Source organism: Anolis carolinensis, chromosome 1, assembly GCF_035594765.1.
Source record: "Anolis carolinensis isolate JA03-04 chromosome 1, rAnoCar3.1.pri, whole genome shotgun sequence".
Lineage (NCBI taxonomy): Eukaryota > Metazoa > Chordata > Lepidosauria > Squamata > Dactyloidae > Anolis > Anolis carolinensis.
In genome coordinates this window covers 123,902,013-123,919,522 of record NC_085841.1, presented here as the reverse complement: position 1 = coordinate 123,919,522, position 17,510 = coordinate 123,902,013, and the positions used below count along the sequence as shown (strand labels likewise).

The 17,510-nt window shown below is 39.1% G+C and overlaps 1 protein-coding gene across 1 annotated transcript in view; it reads right to left on the bottom strand.

Annotated features, from left to right (window-relative positions):
- Positions 1-17,510, bottom strand: part of b3gat2 (beta-1,3-glucuronyltransferase 2) — a 42,759-nt gene that overhangs the window by 13,223 nt on the left and 12,026 nt on the right. Inside the window, exon 4 of the mRNA XM_062957352.1 lies at positions 1,652-1,796. Coding sequence (XP_062813422.1) covers positions 1,652-1,796 — 145 coding nt within the window. The remainder of the gene's footprint in view (positions 1-1,651; positions 1,797-17,510) is intronic.

Genomic DNA, 17,510 nt, shown 5'->3' with positions numbered 1-17,510 from the left:
AAGTGTTCATGAATCTGAGGGTGAGTTGGAATCTGAGGAGATTTTGCAAGTACTCACATTTCAGGAGAGGCGAAAGGAAACAGAGCAGAGACATTGTTTAGCTAGAATAGCTGCCAGAAATGCAGCTGAGTAATTGGGAACTGCCCTAGCAGCTGTGAGGGGACTTAGGGCTATAAAGCAGAAGCAGGTGCAGCCAGCTTTTGCTGGTAACAAACTGACTCTAATGCCTATACCTTTGCTCCCCTTGTGCCTGTTTCGTGTCTGCATCTGGGAAACTGATCCTAAGGATTTACTGCTGTTACTTTGTCTGAAGTAAGACTGCTATTTGATTTGGGAATTTATCTGAGACTAAGAACTGTGTTTGCCCTAAGACTTCCTTGCGTTATTTTGCATTATTCCACTGACTGTGCTGTTCTTTATGCTTTGCTGAAGTAGTTTTCTTTTACTTACCACAGTATTTTAAAGCTGTTCTTGAAAGACCAAACAGGACACACCCTGACTACTTTCTGGAATGGTTTCATTTGTAACGATAATAATCATGTTATTGTGTGTGTGTGTGTGTGTGTCTGTACCATAGTTTTAATCTGCCAACAAACCTATTCATTTTATTCACAAATCATATTATCACAATATTGCATGTTTAATGAACATGCCTAAGAACAGCACAGCACCACACAACCTATTTGGTTGAGCAAACAAACCCATAAATTTAATTTTCATGAGATCCCATTTAATCTTGTTTTTAACTACACATTGTGTTGCTCAGTCCAGATTGTTCTTAATGCCAAACCTTTCCAATCATTCACAGATATTCTTGGTCTTGAACTCCCAGAAGCCCAAATTGTGGAGGTTATAATCGCCAATATCCAGGCACTCACATCCTGGGAATTCCTGGCTTATTAGAAGAAAATCTTAACTGTTTTCAAATGTTTTTACCTGTATTGTTGTTGATTTAATTTTTTAATTGTCTTCATTTAAATTGTCTTAAATTTTGGGGGAAAGGTGAGGTGATTAATCATCATTGTCATCAGGAGTTGTCTCAGCCTCAGAAGGCAACTTATTTTTAAATACATTTTATGGAAATATAAACTTCAGTCATAACTCAAATTCTGTTAAAACATCTTGAGCACCAGGAAGTTGTATTTTAAAAATATACACATTTTTAAAAGACTCAGATGCTCAGTGCTGTAAGATCATCTACCCAGTTAAGAGAGTATCTTTACTAAAATGTGCTCCAGAGCAAATACAGGTACCTGAGTTTTTACGCCCCTCTCAATAGAGCACATCCAAATATTCTGGAGCTCCTGATGGCGCAATGAGTTAAACCCTTGTGCCAGCAGGACTGCTGACCGAAAGGTTGGCAGATCAAATCCAGAGAGTGAGGTGAGCTCCTGTCAGCTCCAGCTCCCCATGTGGGGACATGAGAGAAGGCCTCCCACAGGATGGTAAAATGTCAAATATCTGGGTGTCCCCTGGGTAACGTCCTTGCAGATGGCCAATTCTCTCACACCAGAAGCGACCTGCAGTTTCTGATGTCACTCCTGACACGAAAAAAAAAAATCAAATGTTTTTAGCTGGCTTCTTCAGAAGTGTATACAGGTTGGGTCATGCTGAGCATGTTTGCATACATAATCAGTCTATAGCTACTCACCTGCCATATCAATGGCAAAAGGCCTGCCTGCCCGCCAACCAGTGTACCAGCCAACCACCTTGCCCTTTTCCACAATTGGCCGCTCATACCGTCGTCCGCCCACCAGCCCCACAGGCCACACAGACACTTTGCGGGTTGTGCGCATCTGCGAAAAGGAAGAAGAGAATCACTTTCAAGGCAGTTGCTCCACCAACAGAGAATGAGCTGTGATAAAGGTCATTAATGATTTTTAATGATATGGGGATATTAAGAACCTAATCAACATGGAATCACAGAGGTGGAAGAGACCCCAAGAGCCATCCAGTATTACCCCATTCTGCCATGCAGGAGCATGAAATCAAAGCACCCCAGACAGAGGGCCATCCAGCCTCTGTTTAGAAACCTCCAGAGAAGGAGACTTGTCATGATCCGAAGAGGCAGCATATTCCACTTCCGAACACCTCTCACTATCAGGAAGTCCTTCCTAATGTTTAGGTGGATTCTCTTTTGCTACAATTTGAATCCATTGCTCCATGTTCAAATTGGAATAGCAGAAAACAAGTTTGTGCCCCTCCTCAATATGATGTCCTTTCAAACATTTAAACATAGCTATCATGTCACATCAGCCTTCTTTTCCCCAAGCTAAACAAACCCAGCTCCCTCAGCTGTTCCTCATAGCTTGGCTCCCAAACATTCGATCATTTTGGTCACCCTTCTCTGGACATGTTCCAACTTGTCAGTATCCTTGAATTGTAGTGCCCAGAACAAATTTAATTTTAAAGCAGAGGTACATTGAATTTCAACAAGATCTTCATATCTGGAATAACTTTTTTTTAAAAAAATTAAGAATGTGTAAAAGATTTTTCACAGAACGCCTATGGTGTTTTTGTGGAACTCTAGGGTTCCACGGAACAGTTTGGGAACCTCTGTCTAGAAAACCAATAAAAAACGTATATACTCAATAGTTTTCTTTTAAAATTTTAAGCTTTCTAGAGAACCCCCCAGTTCTCTACTGTGCTACAATTTGATAAATATAGATAGTGGGAACAGGTAAATCCAATATCAAGCCATCATTCTGGCATGTTTACTTAAGTCTTAGTTTAAATTTCTTTTGAGAGAGAGAAAAGGATAGAAATACTAATACTGCAAATAATAATTAGTTAACATTGTACATAACCCCCAATATATAAATGACATTGGAAGTAAAAGCATTGTTATTAGGCCAAACCAACAGAACAGAGGAGTCTGCATATCAGTTTGGGGTCTGCCAAGACTTGTTCCTGAAGTTCCAAACCTAAATGTAGGCAACATCCTGACACTGTCACATTGCCCATCCAGGAACCCAACAAGTGGGTGGTGCAACATCCTCATGTTGTTTCTGCCTCTGTTAGAAACCTCCTGCCATTTTTTCCAAAATCCTTGTGATCCTGTTAGAAACCATGGTGTGCAGGCAGAGGACAACCTGTTTTCCAACAGAATTATGATTCTAATAGCCTAGATATTATTCTACTGGGAAACAAGGGTGTACTCTATACAGGTCATATTTCCCAGAAGAAATGTTAAGACTTAGAAGTATCAGAGTCAGATGGGGCACACAAATTGTCGGGGAGCTAGATGCAAGCTATGGTTTTTATGTTGCTGTTGTGGGCCTTCAAGTCATTTCGACTGGTAAGGTAAATGTGTTTTTTTTTCTTGGCAAGATTTGTTCAGAGAAGATTTGCCATAGCCTTCTTCTGAGGTTGAGAGAGTATAGCTTGACTTACTCAGTGTGGTTCCGTGGCTGAATAATGATTCCAGCTCTGATCTCCAGCCTTCAAACCATCACACCATACTAGATCCTTTTAGGCAATTTATATCACAGGCCAGCTGATGCTAAACCTGTAACAGCAACTTTTATCAGAATACCCTGAGTGTGAAAAGTCAACAAGGAGATCTTTTTACTAGAGCCATGCTGTCAGGAGAAGATTTATGTTATAAAGCTTAATGTAAGTGGGTTGAAGATGAACAAAAGTTTGCCCTTGGGTACCACTTTCCCTCTTTACACTGGGCAATTATCATAATAATGAAAAGACCTGAGAATTTGATAGTTAAAAATTTCATTTGTGCTGAAATTTGAACTGTAGATGCTGCAGGCCTTGAAACTATTGCTGCCATCAGGGCATCATAAAAGATTACAGCACCATTCATACTAGTCTCTGGTACTCAATAAAACCTCAGAATTTGAGCATTTGTGCAAACCTCTCTCATATATTATTTACCTTCCCTAAAACAGTTTGGTATAGTTGCCCTGGGACAACTTTAAAAGAAAGTTTTTAAATAAGAGTCTACCATGAACCCAAACTCACTCTGTCTGTACACACAAATTTCACAAGGAAATCTTGTTTATTATCTCACTGAAAATAAAGGTACACAGAAATATAGACTGTATAAAAATTATATTTTTAAAAGCAGTCCAAGTATCATTAGAGAGGCATTGTGGTGTAGTGGTTTCAATGTTCGACTATGACTCTGGAGACCAGGGTTTGAATCTCCATTTGGCCACGGCCACTGGGGCCCCTTCCACACAGCTGAATAAAAACCCACATTATCTGCTTTGAACTAGAATATATGGCAGTGTGGACCCAGTTCAAAGCAGGTATTGTGAGATTTTCAGCCTTGATATTCTGGGTTATATGGCTGTATGGAAGGGCCCTGGGTGACCTTGAGCAAATCACACTCTAATCTTCAAGCATAGGCAAAACCACTCCAAATAAACCTTGATAGGGTTGTCTTAAGTCAGAAATAACTAGAGGGCACATAAGGACAAAATTAACAAAATTTCCTCCATTGTAATATAGGGCTGGGATCAAAAGAGCTTCTCTAGAACACATTTTGGGACTACTGTGACCCTAAGCTCCTGGATAAAGACATGCACATAAGTTGGCTGGCTACACTGATTCTGAGTATTTGCTTTCTGGAGAAGGGGACACAATCGGGGAGCTTTTATGAAAATCCTCCAGTGTCCCATCTAGTCTGGCTCAAGTCAGAAGTGGTAACTGAGAGCTTGAGAAATAGTGAATTTAGTGGGCAAGGTACAAAGTTACTACAGCACCATCCTTCCAGCTCTTATCTCTTGTCATTATAGCTCTTTAAGCAGCCAACAATGCTAGAGGCTTTCAAAGACCTAAAAACGCACCTCCTATCAGGATCATAGTCCTGCCAGGCACACTTTGCCCTGCTTTTGTAAGCACTGCTGTTTTGGTGGTTCCTTCCAAGCTCATCTAGGCACATGTTAAAAAAAAAAGAGAGGAGAAAAAGAAAAGGAATGTGACAGCATCTTTTAAGACTAACTGGTTTTTATTTATTTTAATATGAGCTTTCGTGGATATAAACCCACAATTTCAGAAACAATAGAGAGTGAAGTGGATTTATATCTAGGAAAGCTGATGTCAAAATAAAACCAGTAAGCCTTAAAAGATATTGTCATATTCCTTTTCTTTTGCCCCCACTCCTCTTTCGCCACAAGAGACTATTGCTATTTCTTTGAAAACTACTAGTGGTCTAAATGCTTCTGGTCATGTGCTTCATTCCACCTGAACATCTCACAAGTTAGCAGCTGTCTGCTTTGAAGATCTGTCATTTGCATGATACATAAATATGAGTCCTGGGAGGAGAGGACAAAGCTTTTACATGCAGCCAGGACAGCATGGGCACAACTGAGGAAGCAAGGGCATGGTCGTAGAAAAAGGCACACGTAAGGAACCAAAAGAACAGATTGCTTCTTCCTCTACACTTTGCAATGTGTCTCTACCAATAGCCTAACCAACCCATTCAGAAAAAATGAGCATCCCCCATTGTTGCTTTTTAAAAGCCAATCTTGTATCTATCTTACATGAATGTATATTATGTAAAAGCCTTCTTAAACCAATTTGGTTTTTCTCTTCCTTGAAACTGTGTCAGTTCTCTCCCTGTCTCTCATGTACCTATAGCCACACAAACAAATAAAAACCTATCTATCTTCATAAGGTTTTCTAGGAAATATTTCTTTTTCACAATTTCCCTAAAGATTTCGTAAACCATGCTACCCAAAACCTGTTCTGGAGCTGTAATTGGTAATCTACTGCACTGTTTGCATTCCCATCAGTGGATTGCTTGCAAAGACTGTCACTCCAACATCTGGGAACTAATATTCTGTACTCTGGCCAGAATATCACAAATGCAACAGGAAGCTGAGCTATCGACTCTCCTGTTCAAGAGATCGCCAGAAGATACTGGGACTAGAAAGCTTTTAGCCTTAATCAGTTCTCCAATGGAACAAGAGATGGGATAGCATTCAGAAATGGGAGTGGACTGAAAGAGTGGGCACCTGGCCTGGGGCAGGGCACTTTCTCCTCCCGGCTCCTTCACCAAAACACAATCATAAATATTCACAAGTCTTATCTTCTTTGGTGGAGTTGGGTGGAGTGGTGGTGGTTCCCATGATTATGTCTCCAATTAGAAAACACATTCAAGCAAAAGCTCAGGTTTGCATGGAAATCACCATCATTGAACTGGAATGACTCTTCATTCCCTAATGCCTTCATTTATTTTCTTTCCAAATCCATTATGACCAAGATGAAGAGTTGAGCTTTATGGGCTTCTTATCTCTACATTGTTCATGGCATCATCCATATGACATGGTTAGATTACTATGATTCCCCTTTAACTGTCCTGGCAATGAAGACACCAGAATAACGCTATGCCTGACAGCAATAAACACACTTCCTTAAACTACAAATCCTGGGGTTCAAGAGGATGTTGCCATGTCAGTTAAAGTGGAATCGTAGCACAATTAATTGTCCAATGAGAAAGGGGTAAGGGTCATGCTGCTTAATTGATAATGCAGAGGGGAGAACATCCAGCCCTGGATCCAATTTTGATCATATCCCCCCTCTGTCCTTCATGACACAACAATTTAATATTTTCCAAACTTTTGTTTAGGTTTTTCTCATTCTAAAAAGCTGAAATGCCTGCAGTAAGGTCTGGTTACTGCAAAATAAAAAATTAAGGCAACATTTGCTGGTAGTGTTGCTCCTGTCCTGTTTGCCTTTAGCCTCTCCACCAATGGAAAAGAGATTCCAAGAATTTGGCCCTTAGGCTGAATTTACCCTTTCAACCTTACCCAAAGGCAAATCTCCACATAGCCACTAATGATAATGTATCATCAATTACATAAAAATATGAGTGAAGGGACTGAGTATCCTGAGAACATCTGGAGAATACAAGACATCCATAGGTTGAATTCCAGAGAGGATTTCTGAGAGCGAATTTGGTTTCATTTGTACGTTCTAAGAACTGTTTATTCATCAGAATTTGCAGATAAAAGAGTCGAAACACTAAGTGCCTCAGGGAAACTGGTTGCAAAGGTTACAAGATCCCTTGCATACTGATATTACAGACTAACATGGCTATGCATTTGGATTCTAATGCCATGAAAGGAAGGGAGGTTGTTTGGCAAACAATTCCTTAAGGTATCAAAAACACGATGAACATTCATTTGCCCTCACGTGGAATACTTTGTAAAGGTAAAAAGGTAAAGGTTTCCCCTGACGTTAAGTCCAGTCATGTCTGACTCTGGGGGTTGGTGCTCATCTCCATTTCTAAGCCGAAGAGCCGGCGTTGTCCGTAGACACCTCCAAGGTCATGTGGTCGGCATGACTGCATGGAGCGCCATTACCTTCCCGCTGGAGCGGTACCTATTGATCTACTCACATTGGCATGTTTTCGAACTGCTAGGTTGGCAGAAGCTGGAGCAACAGCGGGCGCTCACTCTGCTCCTGGGATTTGAACCTGGGACCTTTCGGTTTACAAGTTCAGCAGCTCAGTGTTTTAACACACTTCGCCACCGGGGCGAATTTAAAATCTCCTACTCAGGCCACCTCAAAATTCATTTCTCAAAAAGGTTTTCTCTGACAATAAGAGGTGCATGAATAAATTTAGCAGTAAAACCCTGAAGAACAAACAAGAGAGCCAATGTGGTATAATGGTTTGAGCACTGAATGATGACTCTGTACACCAAATGTGTAAAGGTTCTCTGTGTAAGACGTAATGTTAAAAAAATCAGAACCCAGGATAGTTCCCACTCTGTGATACACATACTGTTTCTTGCATTGCCATTTCCTCTGGGGGAGAGCATGGGATTCAGTGGGAATGCACATGCCTGAAACTTTGTAAAGTTGAAATGAATAGAGACTGATGTCCAGTTGGTTTGAGAATATGGGAGTGGTAATACATTTTTTTTTCAAACTCTGGGCAACACACATCTGATGCTCACATTAAAGTTTATTGAGATAAGGTGATTTGTTAATATATGGAATTTAAGTAAGTTCCTTCAGACTCCAAGGGTTGTAGAATTGCTCTGAGAGCTGGGTGGTATTGGAATATGACTCTAACGACCAGGGTTCAAAGCCTTCTGCAAAACTACTGGAATTCCCATCATTTTTCTCCACTGGCTATACTGTCCAGGACTTGTGCAATTTGCAATCCAACAACTAGAAAACTGATCAGGAGTCATAATGAATTCATCTCACGAAAATCCCAAGGTAACATAAACAAATAGAGGTAGTCCTTCATCCTTCCATTGATTGGTTTTGAAAATTAACATTTTCTTAAGAGAGTTAACTGATGCTTAGTGAATAATGGAAATGAGAATAATGGAATAGATCAATAGTCCTCAGATGGAAGGAAAAGGGAAAGTGCAATTCATCTTTTTAAAAAATAGCTTTAGACCTGCAGATATATTACACTTCGGCACTGACTAGATGTGGGAGAAGACTGAGAATCTGTAAAGAAGGGTATCCCTAGTGTATTCCTAGCAAGCTGGTCCATCCTTTCCTATCTCTGAAATGCCATAAAAACCATACAGAATTTTGAGCAAACATTTATTATCAGTCTCAATAACACTATTTCCTCAACAAAAAACAAATTGGGTCCAGAGCACCCAATGTATATACAGATATTAGACTGCTGCAAAGTAGAGAAGGAGGATTATAGTTAAACATTTATAATGGAGTAATAGTAAGCTGTACTGAACTCTGAAACTTTTAATTCTATGTCTCCACATTAGTAAAAGCCGGTTCATGTGATCAGATGAAGATGCTAAGTTCAGAGAAAGGCATTAACAATTAACCTGTAAATGTACATTTACTCAGAAGAAAGTTGTAAAAGGCTATATGGGACTAAATAACTGCATCTCAGACTGTTATCTTTAAAAAAGCAGTGTCTCTTCTTTATAAAATACTAGCTGTGCCCGGCCACGCGTTGCTGTGGCAAAGTGGTGGTCGTATTGGTTAAAAATTGTTGTGTCATTTTTATTTGACGTTATTTGTATTTTTAAATTAATGTTATTGTAAGTTATATTTTTAATTATTATATTTTATTATTTTCTTGTATTATTTTTAGTTATTTTCTGTTATTATAGTATTTTATTGTATTAATCTTAGTGTTTTTTATTATTTTTTATTGGGTTACTAGGAGACCAAGTTGGAGGAGCTTAGCCTTCTAACTGGCAGCAATTGGATAAAAGCAATTATTCCTCTCTCTCTAATGAGGACTTTATTTTTCTTTTCTTTTTGTTGTATCAACCTAGAGGCGTGGATGATGGGTTGTGTTGTCAAATTTCGAGGTTGGGGGGCCTGTAGTTTTATTGTTTTGTCGGTCGCCGTGATGCCATCACTCTTTTACATATATAGATGAAACCCCCTCCATCATTTAACAGCTACATATTTAGCCTTGTATCCATGTGTGTGAGTCTTCAAGTGACCTATTGACTTATGACCCCATGAACTTCATAGGGTTTTCTTTCGCAAGGAATACTCAAAAGGTAATTTTCCACATTCCTTTCTCTACTATATAGCTGAGAGCATTCGGTATTTGTTGGTGGTCTCCCATCCAAGTCTAGACAAGGCTGACCCTGCTTAGTTTCCCAGATCAGACAGGATCTGGGTCCTTTTGTTTCTTATGTGGCCTTGACCTCTCCCAGCAATAGGTTGAGAAACTTTGACATACGCTTCCTTGGATGTCAGAATTTGGATCTCAGTCATTGCAAGCAACAAGCAAGCAATCTTTTTAAAAAACATACAGTACATTCTCAGTATCTGCAGGACCAATACCCATGGTTTCATTTATCCGTATCTGTCAAAATACAGTTGTCCTTCCACATTTGTGGTTTTGACTTTTGCAGATTCAATTATTGGATTATAATGGTATCTCTAGGAATCTTTAGGTCCTCTTGTGTGATTCTATGATAAACTTTCTCCAACCATACTGGATCTAGAGATTTCTAGAAAAAATATCTCTAGGAATATCTAGGTCCTCCAATGAACTATGTTCAGCTTTCAGCATAAGTCAACCAGAGTCATACTGAAAAACATAAAATTCCTAGAAAGGGTGTTCTCTCAAGTAAAAAAATAACACCATTCAATTTTTCACTTTCATGGGAGTCATGTACTCCTAATACCAGTGAATGTGAAGGACTGATGGCATATTCCTGCTAGATATTTTCTGGTTTGTCCAGCGTAACTCTGTGGTATTCTTTAACCAGACACACTTTATTTCAATAGGGTTGCTATTATTCTCAGTAGCCACAGAAAGTCCAGTAACGTAACTGGGTTGTATTGTATCTCTAAATCTTCCTTTTTACCTCTTTGAGACACGTATGCACTGCATGCCAAGCACTTTGGGGGCTCTTTCTGCGAGGCCTGACATTGGTTGCAATACATCAAAACCAATTAAAATGGAATGAAACAGCACAAGTAGCAAAATAAAGGTGTGTGAGGGCTACAAGAAATGTGGTATCTGCAAAGAAAAGAGGTGGGTCAGAAAAGAAGGTGCCAATCATGTTCTTAAAGGGCTCTTGGTTCAGGGGCCCCTTCAGCACAAGATTCAATTCAGCAGCATCCTGCATGATTCCTCAAGCTTAAGCAGAACTAGATTAATTTCTTGCCATCAATTTTAGCGCTGAAATGAAGTACATCTTGGTATCACAAGGGCATGGATTTTTTCACACTTCAGCAGAACAGGCTCAACCACAACGGCTCTACTTTCCACTTTTGAGCAGGGACATCCTGTTGGCTCTCCAGCATTGAAACTAAAACTTGTCTCAACTGAGCTACAGTCCTAGTTTTTATTTCAGAGAGAGAGAGAGAGAACTTCCAGCTCTTCTAGAAGCAGAAATAAAATATAACTTGGAAATCTTTTTTCCCCTCCTTTTCAAGGGGCCCCCCTGCTGGATGAGCTGCCACTAATGTAGTGATCTTCAATATTTCATTAGTCTCTGCAGATTTCTTACAAGAACCTTGTCCCTAAGCTGGATCCAAATATGTTCTGCTAGAACATTACTGGCCCTGCTTCCCCTAACAATCAAACAATAAAACAAATGTCTATCCCAGATCTGTCAAATATGCCTCTTTTGAAATAAAAGGAAATCATCTTTCTGAACAGAGGCTCAGTCAGAAACCAAGAAAGAGACATGTTTCCCTAATGTTCCCCAGAGCCTCACACCATTGCAAGGAATGCCATCCTTCTAGCCCAAATGTATTTTTCCATGGGGAGAAAATAGCAGAAGGTGGTGAAAATGACTTAAGGATGTTATGGGCTAATTTACAAAGGAAAAAGCATTACAAATGGTAAAACAGCAACAACAGCATTAGCAGAAGTAGAGTGATTAACTTTAAGCAATACAGCAGAAGAGTCAAGCTTTAAAAGTTAATAAAACACTTTCTTCAAAGAACTACATATCTAGATAGGAAGGATAGCATATCTATCTATCTAGACCCAAAATTAGTAAGAACATCAGCCCTGGCCTTGTCTTACTCAACTGATGAGTGTGCTTGCCCCATCTGGCATAAATCTGCCCATGTGGAGCAGGAAACATGTAGAATAATCACAGGATGTCTTAAACCTACACCTGCTGACAGACTTTATAAACTAACTGACATTGCCCCCCCCCCAATCTTTGGGATTCAGAAACTGGATTATATGGCAGTGTAGATGTTGCCCCCATTTATCAAAGGCAAGTGGGAGCAATGCAACTGGCCACCTTGATTAGCATTGAATACCCTTGCAACATCAAAGCCTGGCTGCAATTATGCAATGATGCAAGTATCCAGATCTTTGGGATTCAGAAACTGGATTATACGTATGGCAGTGTAGATGGGCCCCCCACTTATCGGAGGCAAGTGGGAATAATGCAAATGGCCACCTTGATTAGCATTGAATAGCCTTGCAACGTCAAAACCTAGCTGCAAGTATGCAATGATGCAAGTATCCAAATCTTTGGGATTCAGAAACTGGATTATATGGCAGTGTAGATGGGGGCCTTACACTGTAGATGGGGCCCCCACTTATCAGAGACAAGTGGGAATAATGCAATTGACCACCTTGATTAGCATTGAATAGCCTTGCAGCTTCAAAGCCTGGTTGCAATGATGCAAGTTTCCCCTAGTAATTTGTTTGTATATGATTATCAAAGTATTACAGTGTATATGCACCTTTCTTCCCAGAGCATATAGAGCTAAATTGCAGTTTGTCCCCCTTCTCCCATGACAGAAATAACACTGAAATACCTAATCCCTCTTCCTTCCTTCCTCCTCTTTTAGCAGCATCCTAAAGGGGCAAACTGAGCATGCTCAGAAACTTCTCAGATCTCCCGTTAGTAGGAAGGGAGGCTGAGATTTTAAAGAGAGGGGGATTTCTTTCAACAAATAATGTGGGGGGAGGGATGGTGGCCAGGGCTTCAGAACTGTAATGTGAAATTGATTCAAAGTATGCTGATATATACTGAGTTGCATGGAAGTGTGATGAGGGTAAGCAATTCTTCTGTTTCATAGGAAAATTGAGCTCCACTCAGCCAAACGTTTTCATTAGTTTGTCTTAATGTGATGAAGCCCCTAGAATAATTCTCCACCTTGTGCAACTGTGGAACCGAACAAACAACTCAGCATCTGCATGCTTGCCCACATGCAGAGGAAGAACTGTTTAAAGTTACAGACAATGCGGTTGCTGTTGACCATTTTTGGTCTAAAATTATTTAGCTGTTTGTGCTCCCTTTATTTTATCAGTTTTATACTTATTTATTTATGCAAAGCTTTTGACACGAAATAAATCAACTAATTTACGGCATACATCTTATCTCTCCATATTCACAGGAGAAGAATAAAAGAGGTGTTCTCAGAAAAAGGTGATAGGAAGAAAGAAAGGAAGGATGACAGGCAGACAGGGAGGCCAATAGGGGAAGGGCTTTCCCCTGCTAACTAACTCATCTGTTTATCTATGGTAAATACTTGATAAGGGCTACAGGGTCTTCCAACCATAAAGTACAACAAAGTACAAGCCACAGGCATCCCCATGGACCCCCAATATTACCCTTCCCTTTGGGCCTTCAATGTTTTGGTCGTAAATTCGTAAATACAGTAATTACTACATAACATCCCAGCTCAACCATGAAACCCACTGGGCAATAATAAAACCCTTCTGAATAAATCTTGACAAGAAATCCTGATGATTCGTTCACCTTAGGGACACCTTAAGTCAAAAATGACTTGCAGGTACACAACAACAATGGCACCCACAGTTTCACTTATTTGCATATCACAAACTAGATCCTCTCCAGAAATTTTCTATGTGATTTTATGGTGTGCTTCAACTGGCAGTTACAGAGGCATATTGGAGGACCTATCAAGTTCCTTGAGAGGATACAATTGCAGGGATTTTCTAGGTCCTCAGAGCAACTGTATGGTAACTCAGTCAGAGGTCGGTCATTTCAAAAGGGTTATTATTATCCATGGTTTCCAGTTTCTATGACAAATTCAGGAATATATTCCCTGCAAATCTGGGGGTCATACTATATCATCTCCTGTTTTTCTTTTGGTGTGGACTCGAAGTAGCTGAAAGCATTTAAAAAGTTAACAATTGACAGTTTAAAAAGCAATCACACTCTCAAAAAATTAAAACCAGTTTAAAACATACTGCATTTCTTCAATTCTAGGACACATTTTCTCTATATAAATATCTCTTAAAATGAGATGGATCTCAGAATTGTGGGTGCTTATATATATATATATATATATATATATATATATATATATATATAGCTTTTTTTCTGTTGGTGACACTGAAATTAGTGTGTCTCTTATAACTGATAGTACTTTAAAATCGAAAAATTACAGCAACGCCTTAAAAAGAAAAAAACGGGTGAAATAGAAAAGCACATTGTATACAAGGCCGGTTCCCCCTAAGCAATCAATTCTCAAAGGTCTATCAAAATAAAAAGGTCTTCTCACCTGCCTGCAGAAAAATACTAGGAAAATTGTCAGTCTAACCTCTGGGAAATATGATCTCATTTGTTGGTACCTGCAACTTTGGATTTTTAATATTTTTGCTAGTCTGTTCTTTTAAAAATAAGGTATTTTCTCATTTGCCTTATCTGTTCCTAGAAAGTAAAGTTATGTGAATCTCTGTTTACAGGTGAAAGACTGAGAAAGAACACTTAAATTGGCATTAACTATTACCCTGGCAATTATTCAAAAGTAGTGCAAAAACGAATTATTTGCACAACAAACTAGTAGAACAATGACATGAGCAATCAAACATATGCTTTCATAAAAATAATAAATGCACACTAGTTGCAGCATAAATACACAGCTCTAGATGTCAGAGACTGAGATGTGCAGAATTACACAGGTCTACAAGGACAAATCAAAATTCTGCAATTTTTAATCAATTTGGATATGTGCCCATGATGTCAACTATCTAAGCTCTATCACCCACCAGTCCACAAATAGTGTTCGTTTGGAACTTTTTGAAGGGAAGAAGAGAACACAACTGTCCTGTGAAGTGTGCATTTTTAAAATGATCAACTCTAATATCCACTTAATTTTTAAACAAAGAAGATATGTGGTCATAACTACTATAAATATTGTGAAACTGCCTTCTCTTCCCTCACCACAAGGTCAACAGCCTGGGGTTATGGGGACTGGTCTCTAAAATATCTGGCGCTTGGGCAAGGTTACTTTAAATAAATAAATAAATAAATAAAACTTGGTTGTGGGGCCAGGCTTTCGAATAAGAATCAGCAGCATTAATTACTATTATGTACGCTGGAACTCAATTGACAGACCCAGTCTTTTAAATTTGAACACGCCTATCTGTATTTTATAATGCGTTTTATGAATGTCTTATGTAAGTTAATTTTTTAACTGATTTATAGTGTATTGTACAGGTTTTATATGTGTGTTTTATTGTAAGCTGCCCTGAGTCCCCTGTTGGGTGAGAAGGGCGGGATATAAATATTGTAATAAATAAATTGTAATAAATATTGTAAACACCATATTTTATAATGTAAGAGGGGAAAGGGAATGATAAAATATTGTGTCTTGCATGCTATCCACAAGACACAAAACATTTTGTGGTAGATTACTGAATAATCCTTTAAGACAGATCTTTCCAAAAACATTGGTGACACACTTTTGAGATATGCATAATTGCGCGACACAGCAAACCAGAAGTTAAACCACTCCTCCAAAGAACTCTGGATTCATACATAAATTATAATAACAAAATGTATGGAAACACAACATATCTCATTATAATATTTTATTTATATTTTTTAAAATGATTTTTGCTTATTTCACATGGACTCAGAAGTTTCTCATTATGTTCATGCAACACACCTACACGCTGCAGCTGACACACTTAGATGTCATGACACATAATTTGGAAAGCTCTGTTTTAAAAGTCCAAGCAGTCTCAAAGTTATGAACAAGATAGGTTCTGTAGGTTTGCTCAAGCTGAGTTTGTATCTAAGTCAGGAAAGGGACTTTTAAAAGTGTAACTCCACATATAGCTAGCTAGCTTTGGATAACATAGGGAAGGGTTACCACCCCTGTGGCATTTGTTTTGCTGTCTGTACCCCTGTTCAGAATATTTAACCTCACTTTCTGTCCCTGTGATAACTGGATTTTGAAAAAATGTGTCTTGATGTAGAAACAAGGATTGGCAATAAAGCTTCAGTTGAGATACATTTTCCCCATGATAACTCTTTCAGTAATGAATTTCCCTTCTGAGGGGTAGATTCTCTCACCTCCTCCCCATTCTTAACTAGGTCCTCCACGGTGATTCTATTTCAATAGGGTTCACTATTATCCATGGGTTCTGGTCTCCATGTTAAGTTCAGGAATGTATCTCTAAGAGATGCATAGCTATTACAAACATTAATAAAAGACAGTGAAAAACAAAACACTACCTTTTAGCTTTCTTCTGCTAGCGAAGCAAAACATGCCTTGGTTTATCCTCAGTTTTAGGAAATTGTATTCACTCATTTAAAGTAATAAACCATATAGAAAAGGCTAGTATCAGTGGAAAGATTACACCAAAGTGATATAATAATAATAATAATAATAATAATAATAATAATAATAGATATGGACATCAGAAGAGCTGCAAGGCCAAAAACATGTATGTTCTTACCATACATAAAAGGAACCACTGACCACATAGACAAGCTGATGAAGAAACACAACCTACAAACTATCTACAGACCTACTGAGAAAATCAAAGAAATTATACATTCAACAAAGGACAAGAGACATCCTCTCACCTCTGCAGGAGTCTACCGTATACCATGCAGCTGTGGACAAGTTTACATAGAGATCCCCAAATGCAGCATTGCCCAAAAACAAATCAAGGAACCCAAAAAGCACTGTAGACTTACTCAAGCAGAGAAGTCAGCCATAGCAGAGCACCTGATGAACCAACCTGGACCCAACATATTATTTGAGAACAAGAAATGCTGGACCACTCTAACAACCACCATGTCAGACTACACAGAGAAGCCATTGAAATCCACAACCATGTGGACAATTTCAACAGAAAGGAGGAAGCCACGAAAATGAACAAAATCTGGCCACCAGTATTAAATAACTTTAGAATCAGGACAGTACATAAAGAACAATACTCTGAAAACAGGGGAATTCAAGACATGAAACAATCAGGACCAGCTAACACCTCCCAAAAAAGGATTCCCTCAGACAGGAAGCAGCCAGACTTTGAATCTGCAATACCATTAAATGCTAATCAAGGTAGCTAACTGCAACATCCACACTTGCTTCAGACAGACAAGAGTTGTTTCTCCCACCCTGGACATTTCACAGATATATAAGCCCCACTTGCCTAGTTTCCAGGAGACCTCACAACCTCTGAGGATGCCTGCCATAGATGTGGGCGAAACGTCAGGAGAGAATGCTTCTGGAACATGGCCATACAGCCCAGAAAACTCACAGCAACCAAGATTTAATAATACTTATCCATCCCTTTGTAAAGAATAGGCCGTTGTTCAAAGTTAAAGTGGAGCTAATAATAATGATATAAGAGGAACAGTCTTTACAATCCTGCTTTTGTAATGTGAAAGTAATGAGCTCCCTAGTGTGTGCATTTTAGTATGAATTGTTCAAAGTGCACCTTTTCCTGCACAAAGCTGTGTATTTGTAACATGCATGCACACGCGCACGCGCGCACACACACACACACACACCTGCATACAGAAGAAAGGACTGTGGAAGAAAGCAAACATCAGCTGCCTTTCTTTTAATTTTTCAAATTAAGCTTTGCAACCAGCAGACTGAAGAGGGGTTCATCTGTCCCTTTAATTTTAATAAGCACTGTACTGAAGGAGAGATAATGAGTAGGAAATAAAAGGCTAAACCCAATGCAAGTAGAGAATACTTGTTTTAAGTAGTCATCGCACAAGAATCACAGTGACCTCAGCTGGTATACTTTGTCTCTGCACTTGGTCTTCACTGCGGTTCTGTTTCTTGCTCTCCTGATTTATCTGTGTCCTCTAGTACATGACTAATTTAAACTTCAA